Here is a 14,159-nt window from a genome sequence, read left to right on the forward strand (position 1 = left end):
GGGGTGGAGGGAGCTATAGGAGCGGTGCTCCAGCCGGAGTGAAGCGAAGACTGCAGACTCCAGCCGGAGTCAGCGAAGACTGGCAGGAGCAAAGGCGGAAGGCAGCGGCCAGAGCGAAGGCCAGAGTCCCGGGTGCCAGAGGAAAACCGGTGCCGGCAGCCAGGTGAAGGAAGGCCTATTGCATGAATCTTCGTGCAACGGGCCTCTAATCTAGAAATAAAAGATTTGGGATATGTGTACAATGACTATTTCTAACATCTCTTGAATAATCACTTATAGATCTGTCTTCTATAATTATGTGGAACTCTGTAAATGGACATCGTTGTGGATAGTTATTTAACACTTTGATGGACTTTTATGCCAGGATAGCAGAATCTTAGAGTTATCCAATCTGTGATAGATGGACTTCCAGCTTTTCTTGGACACTGTCAGAGTCAGGGAGCTCATTTCATTTATGAATATATCAGAAAGTTAAAGAAAAAACTTTTATTTTGGGTGTGAGAGAATTTTAATACATCACCAAATTAAATGGAAGGACAAGAACATATTGTAGACACAACTTAAGACAATTTAAAATCATAAACAAAATGTGAGGTAGACTAGTGAAATTCACCAAATTTTGGTTAAGAAAATTTTACAGTAATAAAGTTAACAGGTGCCTCCTTTTCTAAAAAAAAAAAAAAGCATTTGCATAAATTACAGCCAAAGAAACAAAACACCTGACTACAACAATTCTCATTTTACTTTACATTCAGTATTAACCTGTGCGAACTGTCATAGTTCAACAGGTCTATAGGTTAATTATTATGGAGGCCTAGAGAACACATTCATACACAATGTTTCTAAGGAATGGCAAGGCTTGAAGCTGAACACACCAAGGTATGTATTAACAAATCATGGTGTCCTGTGCTTGTGCAATTTTATCCTTAAAGGAGAAGGACCTAACATTCTCTAAAGAATTATACTGATAAGGTGATTTTAAAAGATTTAAACCTTAATAAGAAAGACATTGAAAAGAATAGGCAGATCAATTTGAACTGTCTATCATTGGGGTGATGGTCTTTTGACTTTATTCTGGTATTTCTTTCCACAGGGTTAAATAGTATTTAAGAGATTATAATCACTTGATTTTTCAGAGTGCAGCCTTCACTAATATAGAGTACCTGCATCTAAAGTAACTACTTTAAAAACGTTCTTTAGACTATGAAGCCATAAAGCCAGAAGAAAACCTGAGAAGCCATCTGCCCCAGCCAGGTACAACTGTTTTAGAATTATTTCAAGTATTTTATTTGCCCTATATAGTAATATTATTGGAATATTGCACAAACAGTGGGTTTCTTGATATCATCTGCATTAGGCCCTTTCAACCAAACAGGAACATTTGAAATACATTCATATCTAAATCAACCTACTTCAAAACGTACCTTTGCCAAAAATTCTGTTATACTAAAATTAAGGAGTATTTTTAAAGCATACATAAGGCAGATCAGATCCTCTTTTAAGGACAATTAAAAATGGGGTTTAAAAGAATTGTTCATTCAAAATATATTTAAAGCATCATAAGTAACTATATTAAAACCAAGAGATCTGCAAACCATTTTCAGGTTAGTATATTCCATCTTACTAGCTGTAAACTCCTTGTAATCACAAGCTAATAAAACTGGTCAATTAACACTATTTGTTCTAAGTAAATGCAGGCTTAGTAGACCCCCTTTCAGTAGTTTCAGGCCATAAATAAGATAACAATTCAAGTAAAAATGGCCATGTTAAGTGGGGATAAAGTGGTACATACAGGCTAATGAGAAAAATGTCAAGAGGTTGTGTGATGAGCCAAAACCGGTTTGGCTCAGTGGAGAGAGCGTCGGCCTGTGGACTGAGGTCCCAGGTTCGATTCCGGTCAAGGGCATGTACCTTGGTTGTGGGCACATCCCCAGTAGGGGGTGTGCAAGAGGCAGCTGATCGATGTTTCTCTCTCATTGATGTTTCTAACTCTCTATCCCTCTCTCTTCCTCTCTGTAAAAATTCAATAAAATATATTAAAAAAAAAAAAAGAGGTTGTGTGATGAGAATTGGAGTAATTTAAGAGTAAACTTCCAATAGACTTAATTCTAAAACATTTTCTAAAAATCTGTTTTTAATTTTAAAATAATGGTGAGAAATTTATAGAAACTTATGCTTCCTACTACTGATACTGAGCAAACACTTCCCTTGCTGATTTTAATGAGTCAAAGATTTTTTAATGGAATCTTCCTTACTCCTTACAAAATAATCTACTGATAAAGACAGTTCTGTCTCTATGAGCTCATTTCCCTTTTCATCAATTTCTGTGTAGTGGTCAATATAGGCAGATAAAATATTAAGTGTATCTTTCAAAGAAAGCTTTGCTTGAGTCTCTGAAAAGAAACAAACTAGTTCCACTCCATACAGAGCCATTGTCTGGCATGTAACTTTGCTGGTGTCAACTGCTTAATTCCAACCAAGTAGGGTGGGCATGCAGTGACTGCCAAAAGTTCCTTAATTGGCTCAACTACTGAATCAGGTTCTTCTTATACAAGATTAATCATTGTTCCATATTCTCATAGACATGGTGTGCTTAGAGACTGGAAACATTTTTAAAGAATGGAAAAAGCAAAGTAATTTAAGCAAAGAGAAGCTGCTATATACACAGTGCCTGCTCTGCATTTACTGATTTGTTTGTTCAGTTTAAATAGTAAACTTTAAACTCCTGTGGAAATTTTGCCAAAAGTTTCAATACATATAAGATTATAAATCTTAAACTAACACTGCACAGAGAAAGACAAAGCTACTTCTTTTTTTAAATACAAATATCTTCTACATTCTATCATTTCAGACCCCTGAGTAATACTGTACCAAAGTACAGATCTGAAGAGAAACTGAGGGTTCAGGCCTCAAACGTTAATCTTCAATTAATTCCACACCAACGGTGTCTCATGTAACACATTCAGGCTAGCTAATGCCGAGAGTCAGCTTTCCCCCTAACAAGTTGTAGTAGAAAACACAATGCAAACTCCATGTTCGTTCTCCAAAGTATATCCTTCTCAGGCTCCACGGGCAGACCATGTCTTAAGTAATTGCATAACTGCCTAAGATGGAGTTAACCTGAATGTAAGGTCCTGAAATGGATCTGAAAGAGAGTAGTGCCCCCAAAGATTTGGGGCGTTCTTTGGAGAACAGACAGATATGTTGCACTTTGCTCCACAGTGATTGTACTTTAAAGGAAAAAACCCCAAATAATTGTTTCTGCCCCACTCCCCCTAGGCATCCCTTTGCTATTTTTGTTCTCTTCAAAAGTTCATACATGACGTCCAGTAAGAAAATACAGGGGCTTGTCATCACTGCTGTTAGCAGTTTGAAATTCATCACGGAGGCGGAACTGCCACTCATCCTCTAGTTCTAAGCGGACAATTGTCTGGCGTAAGGAGCTTCTGTCTTGGCAAATGACACACAGGGTAGCACCTTTGGTAAAAAAAAAAAAAAAAGCAGAAGTGCATTTTAGGCTCAGGAATTGATAAGCAACTTTACCACCTCTCTACAATGTATCCCCTAAGTGAACACATCTGAGAACCAACATATTAGGTAAGTAACCCATCATTTAATTTTATTGTTTATTTTGAATAAGTAGTATTACAGATTCAAAAGTCTGAAGGAGTATAAAGTGAAAAATCTCCCAATTACACCCTCCCTTCCCCCTGTGGTAACCAATGTTAAAACCAATGCTATAATGTTTCTCATGTGTTCCTCTTAAGTAGGATTTCTCAACCTCAGCCCGATAGGACTGGATTATTCTTGGTTGTGGGGCTGCTCTGTTCTTTTGTTTGTTTGTTTTTAAACAGAACATGATTATATTTAATACACAAGTTTGATACAACCAAAAAGTAAAACACCAGAGTAAAATAGTAACAAAAAACATGGTATTTCATTTGCAATGCGTGAGAAATGGTTAACATCTTTAGTCATAAACAAGCTCTTAAAAACCAATAACAGAGACAATATAATGCAAGGAAACTGGAAAAAATGAAATAATACAAGTGATGATTAAGCATATACGATTTTGCTGAGCAGTGATGAAGAATAATTTCTCTGCAGTATCACAGTGAGCAGAGTAGACACTGACACCTAATATTCTTCAGTTTTGAACAGTGTTGTGCAGTTTGAACTCTCATAAACACTGGGAGGCAGATTAATGAGAAGGAACTATAATTAGGAGGAAAGCTAGTTTTGAATCTATATATAAATTGAGTATTTTTAGCCAGAGCCGTTCCAATGAATTGGAATTATTTCAACAAGTTAGTTGAATAAATTCAATAGGAATTATATAAAAGCATGTTTAATGCAGAGAAAATGTGTGGCCAGTGTAAGCGCCTAAAACACTATTTGCCTATCAATGTATCAGCACAACCCAGAAGGGTGCACACAAACTCTATTAGTAGTAGGTGATCGTGTAGGGAGTAGAGTCAGTCGTACTGTGATCTGTATTTATGGGGCCTGGTGGGTACCAGAAATATTGAGGGGACATTTTACTTCGCAGTATACCTGAAACTAATGCAAAATAATACTGAATGTAATCTAATTGAAAAATAAAAAGACATTATATAAAATGGGGGAGGGTAAAATTAAAAGGAAAACAAAGGTACATAAAGTAATAACTACATACTTAGCAAATTTCTATGTTGCCTAGAATCTAAAGATTATTTTTAATGAATACATTTTAAATCTACTCTGTGATATAAGTAAAATCAGAAATATATGGGAGGCCTGGAGGAGGCCTCGCAATGGCACGTCCTGGGTTTCGGTATTAACGTCTCCAGCTTTCCATCTCCTGGATTCAGTCCAACAGCAACAAGGACAACAGTCAACATGCCTTCTTATAGTTATCTCCATGCCACCCTTTAGGTCACCTTGGACATGAGCTTTCTCACTCTTGTGTTGCTTGGCAGGGAGTGTCCATGGCCACGCCCAAGAGGCATCTCTGAGCCTTTCTGAAGACTGTCTGGGTGTTTCAGATGGTGGCAGGAGCAATGGCACGCGTCCTGTTCCGTCATCACATGCATATCACCAGGGTGGCTGCTCTGTTCTTGTAGGATGTCTAGCAACATCCTTGGCTTCTACCTACTATATTGCCAGCAGCAGCAGCGTAACAACCAAAATATCTCCAGATGTTGCCAAATGTCCCCTGCAAGGCAGTCACCCCCCACTACTGTTCCAGATGTGTGTGTTTTTTTTGTGTGTATAATTACCTAATTTCACTCATAAAGTGGTAATACGCTGTACACAGTCTTCTGAACCTTACCTTTTTCACTGACCTCAGAGGGCATCTTGTCAGGATTATTTGTGATGCCTGATCTACAGTTTGTTCTTAGGCAAATCTAACTAACTCTTTGTATAGTGCATACTTGTCATAACTGAGTAACCTGATTTTTATTAAAATTAGATTATATGAGAAGCATTACTTCTCTTCTTGCATTGATTCCTTCCTAAAATTAATAGTGGCAAAACATTTAATGTCACAAATCTGGCTATTCATCTAGTATTCATCTTAGTATATCAAGACTTGTTCCTCAGTTAAAACCAAGATACTCAATTTACTGGCAAAAATGACTGTTAAAGTGCTTTTTAAAATATATTTTTCACCTTTGTATTTTGTCCAATGGGAACCAATAGCATTCACAAGCAAAATACTAAATTTGATTTACCTTTTAGAAATTTAAATTTCTTAAGAAGATCAGCACCTACAAAAGAGTCACAGAGGTACAAGAGGAGTCCACTGAAAAACACCCCTTCACAGTTGACATTGCTGGAGTGGGGTCTGGAGCTGATGTAGCATATGGCCACCTGGAATGATCAAGCAGAAGGAGCATGGGCATTTCAGAAGCAAAGTGTCTGCACTTTAGCTGAATGAGTCAGTATCTTCCTCTTTAGCTGTCTGTTTCAGGATAAGGGAAAAGATATATATTTTTTAAATTAAAACTTAAATGAGTTGGTTATTTAAGCTTTGCACCTCTTCTATTTAGTGTACCAAGTTTTAACATATCTAAAGCTTCTAGTTTATTTCTCATAATCAGGGATGGTTATGAAAGAATTAGTAGTAAGAAACAAAATAAGCCCCTCCATCTAAGAGTGTTTATAAAATAAAAAAAGCCGTCTTCCACAGAAAGGTATACTGAGTAAAGAGAAAATGTTTAGATTACCTTATTAGTGAGAGTAAACATTTTAAATCAGCTTTTCATGTAGATAGACTTAAATTTTCAATTGGTTAGAAACTTTAAACTGCATGAATTAAATTTTTAGGTCTGTATGGCTTCCATGTAACTTCACAAAAATTACAGGTAAGTGAATGAGATAGTTGGGAGACCTTGAGAAGGATGGAATGGCTAAAAATGTGGGCCAGACTGCTTGGGTTCGAGTACTGGTTCCTTGAGTAGCTGTGTGACTGAGTAGTCTCCTTCATTTCACCATATTTCATCTTCCTGCTCTGTAGAGATGATAGTAGTACCTGATTCATAGGACTATTTTGTGAATTAATATAAACAGTAAGTATTCAGTGAGTGTTAGCTGCTGTTAGTAGTAGTTGTATTGGGATTTTGTTGTCCGACATCTAAAGTCCTGGAATCTGGGATGGAAGAGTTGGGAAACCTGGGCAGGACATGTAACTTACATTGATACCATGAAAGTGTGGTATCTGTTGTAAGGCTCCTTCTACTTATAAAATTCAATTCATGTCCAACCCACAGTGTAGACTGAGAATGTAAAATATTTATAGTTAAATTTTAAAAATCAGTTTCCAAAATTAAATACAGTTGGTTTCAGTCTTTAGAGATTGTTTGTCAACACATGCAAAGAAAAAAAAGGCAAGAAGGAAATGTAGTATACCAAAATGTTATTGTTCCTATTACAAGTGATTTCATTTTCTAATTTATATATTTTATTTTTTAATTTCTTTACAAGGAAGATATATTCTTGAATAGAATAAAATAAAATATTTAAAAGCAGTACTAATAATACCAACGGAAAGCTTAGTGGTGGAAGCTGTTTAAGTCTTGAAGGCTATCAGTGGTCAGAAGCCTAAAGGTACAAGTTGCACATTTTTTTAAAAAGTAAAACTGATCGAGAACTTGAGCAGAGAGAAGAGAAAGAATGACAAATAAGGAAATCGTGGAAAAGAATTAAGTGCAGGAGTGGAAATGACAACTATAAAGGTCTCCATGATACCTTAAATTGCTCAGCAATCATTGAGTTCCTCTTATGTGCCTACAATAGTGGGTAAGACATAGTGGGCCTCTGGCTTGGGGAGGAATATCACATGATTAAAATATCTGATGAGTGGATTAAAAAACTGGTACATCTACACAATGGAATACTACACTGCTGTAAAAAAAGAACTCTTACCATTTGCAACAGCATGGATGGACCTGGAAAGCATTATGCTAAGCGAAATAAGCCAGTCGGAGAAAGGTAAATATCACATGATCTCACTCATTTGTGGAAAATAATGAACAACAAAGTGATGGACAAAAATAAATCTAGAGACATAGAAGGATCGAACAGACCGTCCAACCTCGGAGGGGAGTTAAGAGATCAACCAAAGTGCTTGTATGCATGCATATAAGCATAACCAATGGACACAGACAGTAGGGGGGTGAGGGCATGTGCTGGGGGTGGGAGTGGCTGGGGAGAGGTCAATGGGGAAAAAAGGAGACATGTAATATTTTAAACCAGTGGTCACCAACCGGTGGTCCGTGCGGTCCAGAAGGTTGGCAACCGCTGGTTTAAGGAAACCTTTGGAGCAGCAGTTGCCAACTGGTGGTCCGTGAGGTCCGAAAGGTTGGCGACTGCTGCTTTAAACAAAAATAATTTTAAAATATCATCTTGCCCTAGCCGGCTTGGCTCAGTGGATAGAGTGTCGGCCTGCGGACTGAAGGGTCCCGGGTTCGATTCCGGCCAAGGGCACATGCCTGGGTTGCAGGCTCGGTCCCCAGCCGGGGGCGTGCAGGAGGCAGCTGATTGATGATTCTCTCTCATCATTGATGTTTCTATCTCTCCTTCTCCCTTCCTCTCTGAAATCAGAGTCTGTTACAGGTTCCTTTTTGGCTTTTTCAAATGGGAGCTAAAATGGAAAATAAATGGATGGAAGTGGGTAAAGCACAGTACTAGCCCACTCCCCCTTTACCTCTGGTCCAATGTTAAGATAGCAATCAACAGCTAACACAGGACTCTTGAAGTTCCGGATGGCTTTGGGGAAGAGTTTGTATGAGGCGTGCTGAAGGAACTTCTCCAGAAGGAACTGCGCAGGGGCTGCCAGTAATGTGTGCTCACTGTCGGGAGCACAGACATACTGAAGGGGCAGGATGGGTGCTAAGCTCTCTGACACCTGAAATCAGAGCCGAGATTATCATGGAACACGTGTTTGTCACTGGATGAAATAGGCAAGGAAACACTGCATTGCATCCTGGCAGTCCCCAAATAATAGTACAACAGAACAGTACTGTCATATCTAACAGTTCACACACAGCAAGAACAGGCGACAATGGAAAAGCAGGCTTCTTTGAAAGTTATTGCATTTAGCAAGTACACTGTGAGGAACAAAAGGAAGCCTTTTATAGTGCTCTGGATGTGGATGGGATAAATCCCATCCCATCACAACTGAGAGAAAAAAAGCAAAGGTTTCTAAGCTTCACTGGGGTGGGGGGGATGTCCCCATATGTTATAAATGATTAGATACCAGTATCTCTTAAACAGAAAAGGATAGCCCAAGGAATTCGCAACCTTAACAGGTTTTGATCTGTTACTTTCTTTGTTTTTAATCATTTTTATTTTTCAGTTACAGTTGAAGTATGATATTAGTTTCAGGTATACACCCCCAGTGATTAGACATTACATAACTTACTAAGTGATCATCCCAATAAATCTTGTACCTATATGACACCATACAGTTCTTAGAATATTATTGACTATATTCCCTATGCTGTGCTTTACACCCCCTTGACTATTCTGTAACAACCAATTTGAACTTTTTCACCCAACCCCCAACTCCCTCCCATCTGACGACCATCAAAATATACCCTGCATCTAAGTCTGTTTCTGTTCTGCTTCTTGAGTATATTGCTTGTGGATATCATGGGGTACAGGTGCGCTGGCTCTGGGGACTCCAGGGAGGTGCAGGCCAAGGTCAGTCGCCTTTTGTGTTCTGGCTGGTTCCACCCGGTGGTATGAACTACAAAGCAATCTGCAGATGGCTGCTAATTTTCCTGGGTTTGGAGGTACCAGGTAGGGCTAAGCTGTGAACCAAGGCCAGCTGCTATTGCCAGGCTGGGGACCACTTCGTGAGAGGTATGGGGCACCCTGAGGCCAGACACTGCTGGTTTGAGAGATTTTAGGAAAGTTTGAAGTATAAGCCAGACGGGCCATTTGTTTGAAAAAGCCACTGGAAACAGCTTGGGTGGGCCTGCAAGTTGGGTGGGGTGGGGTCTCCAGGAATCACCAGGGCAGGCAGGAAAACACTGAGCCAAGTTGATGGGGACTCAGATATGGCACCTGCCTGCCAGCTCTGTGTGTGGGAGGTAGGCGAGGGGGTGTCTCAGAAAAGGAACCATGGCCTCTGCCAGCACTTCTGTCTGGCAGAAAGCTGCCCCCCTCCCCAGCTCTTAGCCTAATGCCAGACAATTTAGTTCCTCCCTGTATATCCCTGTACCATTTTAGCTGCTGTCCCAGCACTGGTGCTCAGAGGGAGGGAGTGCAAGTAAGTCTGTGTGTGGGCCCTTTGAGAGGAACTCTAGCAGCTCTTTGTCTTAGCCACAATTCCCACTGGTTTTTACAGCCAGAAGTTATGGACACTTCTCTTCCTGGCATTGGAACCCTGGGCTGGGGTCCTGGTATGGGGCCAGGTTCCTTTGCTCCTCACAGGGGACCTCCCCAGCCGAGATATCCTTTCTGATTTTTGACCAGCCCATTCTGTGTCGGCTCCTACCAGTCTTCATGTGGCTTCTTCCTTAAATCTCTAGTTGTAGGACTTCTGTTCAGCTAGATTTCTGGTGGATCTGAATGATGGTTGTTCTATAGTTTAGTTGTAATTTTGATGTGGTTGTGGGAGAAGGTGAGTACCGCATTTTACCTATTCCACCATCTTGACTGGAAGTCTCTGGTCTTTTACATTCTTGACAAGCATCTTGATTTACTTTTCTCATGTATTACATCAAGAATACAGAATGTTAAGTTTGAAACTGAATCCTTGAAGGAGTTGTGAAGCCTTGAATCTAAAGAGAAGTAATTGTGTTGTATTTTCAAATGTTATGTCTGGCTGTAGATGAGTCGTCAGCAAGGGAAATGAGGACTGCAAATGCAAATTTGGCATTAAGGACTCCTCACTTTCTAATCAAGTGGCAAGTGCTTAATGCCAGCTCCTAATAACAAAGATATCAATAAGAAATTGTCGTCTTAATTCCAACAGTAGAATCAAGCTTGCAAACTTACCATGATCTTTGGTTTAATGATAAAGTCCCTTTGCCCTCCAACCTGAATGTGTTTCTTCATGAGACTGAAGTTATTAAAACGACAGATGAGCAGGCCACTGCTGTTTGTTCTCAGGTTAAAGTCAACGTCTTCACAGAAATACCTAAATCATAATCACAATAGGTTTCTTGGGCTACCCGACACATCTCAACCACGATCCTTACACACAAAGAAAGAAAGGTGTGGCAGATGTTAAGGGACAGCCGCAAACAGAATCAACCTTGTCTTCTTGTAGCGCGGGCCCTCTTAACACCTGCCTGTGTGAAACCCCGATTTGGGAATCTCAGCCATCAAATACAGGAGGAGTGAGGTGACTCTGGTCATTTCTCAGGACCTTAGGCTTCTTGAACCGAACTAGACTGCACATTCTACACACTCCTGCAAGACAGGAGTGCATAGGTGCTCCAAGTTTTTAAATTCTGGCTGCAAATAGGATGAAGCATCTGCCAAATTTAAAACAAGTGAAATAGCTACAGAATATCCTAGCAGCTACAGGATTGGGGGTTGACATGAGGGACTTTACAGTCCCTGGCTTTTCTTTGTTTGGCCAGATCAGATTTCCCAGGATATGGACATAATTTATTCAGGAGGCAAGGCCGAGGTTAGCCTGCTCATTCTTATCTACTGGCTTTTCTACAGGATCCAGACCTCTGGTCTTACTAACATTTGGGGAAAGTGATTACCTTCTGAGGTCAGAGGAAGAAGGAAGAACTAACCTTCAGTGGGCTTATGGGTCCACACACTGACTGGTGTTGATTCAACAGTTTGTCCCTACTTCAGTTTTTGTTGAATAATGAGATCACCGAAACATTTTCTAAGCATTTTATATTGTAACACTCGTTAAGGATTTGGGTCAGTTTGAAGGATGCTGAAAGGACACTTTGAGACTTGATTCTCCCCCTTTCTCCTTGTCCATGTAAAGAGATTCTCAGTTTTCAATTAAAGACAGAAACAGGAATAAAAAGCATTATAGAGGCTAGAGCGGGGCAGAGACAATGATTAGGGTTCCTTGCACCCAGGAGCGTGGCTACCTGTTGAAGTCGTACTGCACATTCTGAGTCAGGTCTATGTTGAGGAGAATGAAATCGTGCACGTGGCACCTGGAGAACGGGACCCGCAGACTCTGGGAAGCCAGCTTGCTGCTCCACTTCTGTATTCCCAGGATTGCATAGTGGATGATTTTTGGTGTTGCTTCAATGTGCTGTAAGACACTCTTCAAGGACACATTCTTACTGGAAACTCCTTCCATGGGCTGGCTATGAAATGTAAAGTTAGTTTATATAAGTTACCAATAAATATTATAGAAAACAGGGTCATTTATGAAGGGCCAACACTACTATACAGTATTAATATCCGTAATATAATTAGCTCATTTACTTTCTCTTAACCTGGAATGGAGGAAGGTGTCATGCCCAGTTTTCATACTGCCAGACACTGCTAATTTTAGGAAACTGCCTCTAGGGGGTGGGGTGTATCACTTTAAGAGTGAGAAAGAAAGCCAGCCCCTGCTTCAAAGCGAATAATGAACAGGAAGTTACTAGAGTGAGGTAGCCAGAGGTCAGAAGGATACTTCCTAGTTCTGGTAATTATTGTATAATAATGGAATATTTGAGAATGTCACTGACTTCAAATCCACAATGGAAACAAGGGCACAAAATCACAATGTTTGAGTTGGAAAGGCCTAGAAATCTGGCTGTGTTTCAACGAGGGTGTTACTGACATCTGGGGCCATTTCTTGTGTTGGACTTTCCCAGTGTTGTTACCCCCTGGTTCTCACGGACCCCTCACCACTGCCCCAGGCGGAAAACCACTGATATTGGCCCAACCATAATTTTACAGGCGATGAAATGGAGAAAGGTGAAATAACTTTCCCTTTCATCCAGGTAACACAGCAAAGCTGGGGCTAAAACGCAGGCTCCCTGATTTAGAAGCCAATGCCTTTTTTTTTTTTTAATCCTCACCCCGGAATATTTGTCCATTTATTTTTAGAGATAGGGAAAGACAGAGAGAAATATCGGTGAGAGAGAAACACATCGATTGGTTGCCTCCTGCATGTGTCCTAACCAGGGCCCGGACCAGGGAGAAGCCTGCAACCAAGGTACGTGCCCTTGACTAGAATCAAACCCAGGACGCTTCGCTCTTCAGGCCAACACTCTACCCACTGAGCCAAACCAGCAAGGGCTGGACTTTCTAAACAAAACATACTCTCAATAGACTTATAGCTAACCAAAGCCATGATGCAGAAATGGTCCGGGAATTTAATGGCATACTGAATGTCTAAATTTTTAAAAAATGTACTCGTGAGGGTGGTCTTGTGGATGATCTTTCTGCTCTGGAAAGCTATACCTCTTCTATTCCATGCATAACTGCAGCCAAGGAGAGGATCTTCTCAATAGGACTGCTCGGGAAGTACCACTACCTGGTCTGCTCCTGAACACTGTGAATGTTCCACAGGACACAGGAGTCATCCATCACAACGATGAAAGGCCAGACACACTGGCGTTTAATTCCCAGCTCTTCCAGGCGGTTCCTCTCCAGTTCCAGGTTGTGGTATGACAGCTCCTTAATGAGAAACCTGGCAGCACCTGGAAGGCAACACAAGTACAGCTGCAGGTCCTTCACTCAGGAAGCCCCACAGACAGCTCACTCTCTCCACAGGCATGCCTGCTCACATGGTGACCACTGTGGGCAGGGTCAACTAGGTGTTCAGAGCAAACTTCAGGTAAAAATCACAGAGGAAGTCTTTAAAATGCAGACTCCTGGAGCCTAACACCCAAGATTCACTTGAGTAGGTCTGATGAGGGGACAGAAACCAGAGATGTCTGATGATACAGACGATTCATGAACTACACTTTGAGGAATATAGCAAGAATCCAGTATCCCTGATAGGACAAAGGATGCCACATGGAGGAAACTCATTACTAGTCAGTTTCTGAAAGCCATGATAAGAGGCTCTCGCAGTCTCAGAAGCAGTCTCTCACATGCCATGCACTAGGGAGTAGCTAGAGCCTGCAGTTAGTGGGTATGCCACTTACACTAATGTGTTCCCTGCTTTGGATAACTTTAGGAAATTGGTAGCATCTTCTCTGAAGGTGATTCTGGAAACTGGCATCCTTTTCCTAGATATTTATTTTTCTTTTTGCAAGAGGCTGAGTGGTATAGTGAGTAGTAGAAATACGGTAGCCAAGCTGCCTAGGTTTGAATCCTGATTCCACCACTTTCTAACTTGGACAATGAACAAATTAACTCCCCTGTGCCTTGGCTTCTCCACCTGTAAGAAGGCGATAGCATCTATCTCGCGAATTGTACGGTGCTTGGGATAGTGCCTAGCATGTGCTAAGTTCTCAATGAATGTTAGCAATTAAGATGATGGTCAAGCCAGTCAGAGAAAGACAAATATCACATGATCTTATATGTGGAATCTAATGAACAAAATAAACTGATGAACAAAATAGGTCCAGAGGCATGGATGCATGTAACAAACTGACACATCTCAGAGGGGTGAGGGGGATGAGAAGAGATTAGCCAAAAAACTTACATAGATATATGCATAGCCCATGGACACAGACAATAGTGTGGTGAAGTCCTGGGGTGGGCAGGGGCTGGGTGGAGGAGTGAATAGAGAGGGGAGT

At 40.7% G+C, this 14,159-nt stretch overlaps 1 protein-coding gene across 3 annotated transcripts in view; it reads right to left on the reverse strand.

Moving 5' to 3' along the window:
* Positions 1 to 1,263: 1,263 nt before the first annotated feature.
* Positions 1,264 to 14,159, reverse strand: part of GREB1L (GREB1 like retinoic acid receptor coactivator) — a 220,129-nt gene continuing 207,233 nt past the window's right edge. For 2 of the 3 annotated variants that reach the window (XM_079784210.1, XM_079784211.1), the window contains 6 exons: positions 12,947 to 13,112; positions 11,559 to 11,783; positions 10,489 to 10,630; positions 8,189 to 8,389; positions 5,715 to 5,853; positions 1,264 to 3,477 (listed from right to left, as the gene is read on the reverse strand). In XM_079784210.1, the coding sequence (XP_079640336.1) occupies positions 3,314 to 3,477; positions 5,715 to 5,853; positions 8,189 to 8,389; positions 10,489 to 10,630; positions 11,559 to 11,783; positions 12,947 to 13,112 (1,037 nt within the window). In that variant the 3' untranslated portion in view covers positions 1,264 to 3,313. Of the gene's footprint in view, positions 3,478 to 5,714; positions 5,854 to 8,188; positions 8,390 to 10,488; positions 10,631 to 11,558; positions 11,784 to 12,946; positions 13,113 to 14,159 lie in introns of those variants that run through there. The other variant, XM_079784212.1, reaches the window with a different exon arrangement.

Source organism: Cnephaeus nilssonii, assembly GCF_951640355.1.
Source record: "Cnephaeus nilssonii genome assembly, chromosome: 11".
Classification (NCBI taxonomy): domain Eukaryota; kingdom Metazoa; phylum Chordata; class Mammalia; order Chiroptera; family Vespertilionidae; genus Cnephaeus; species Cnephaeus nilssonii.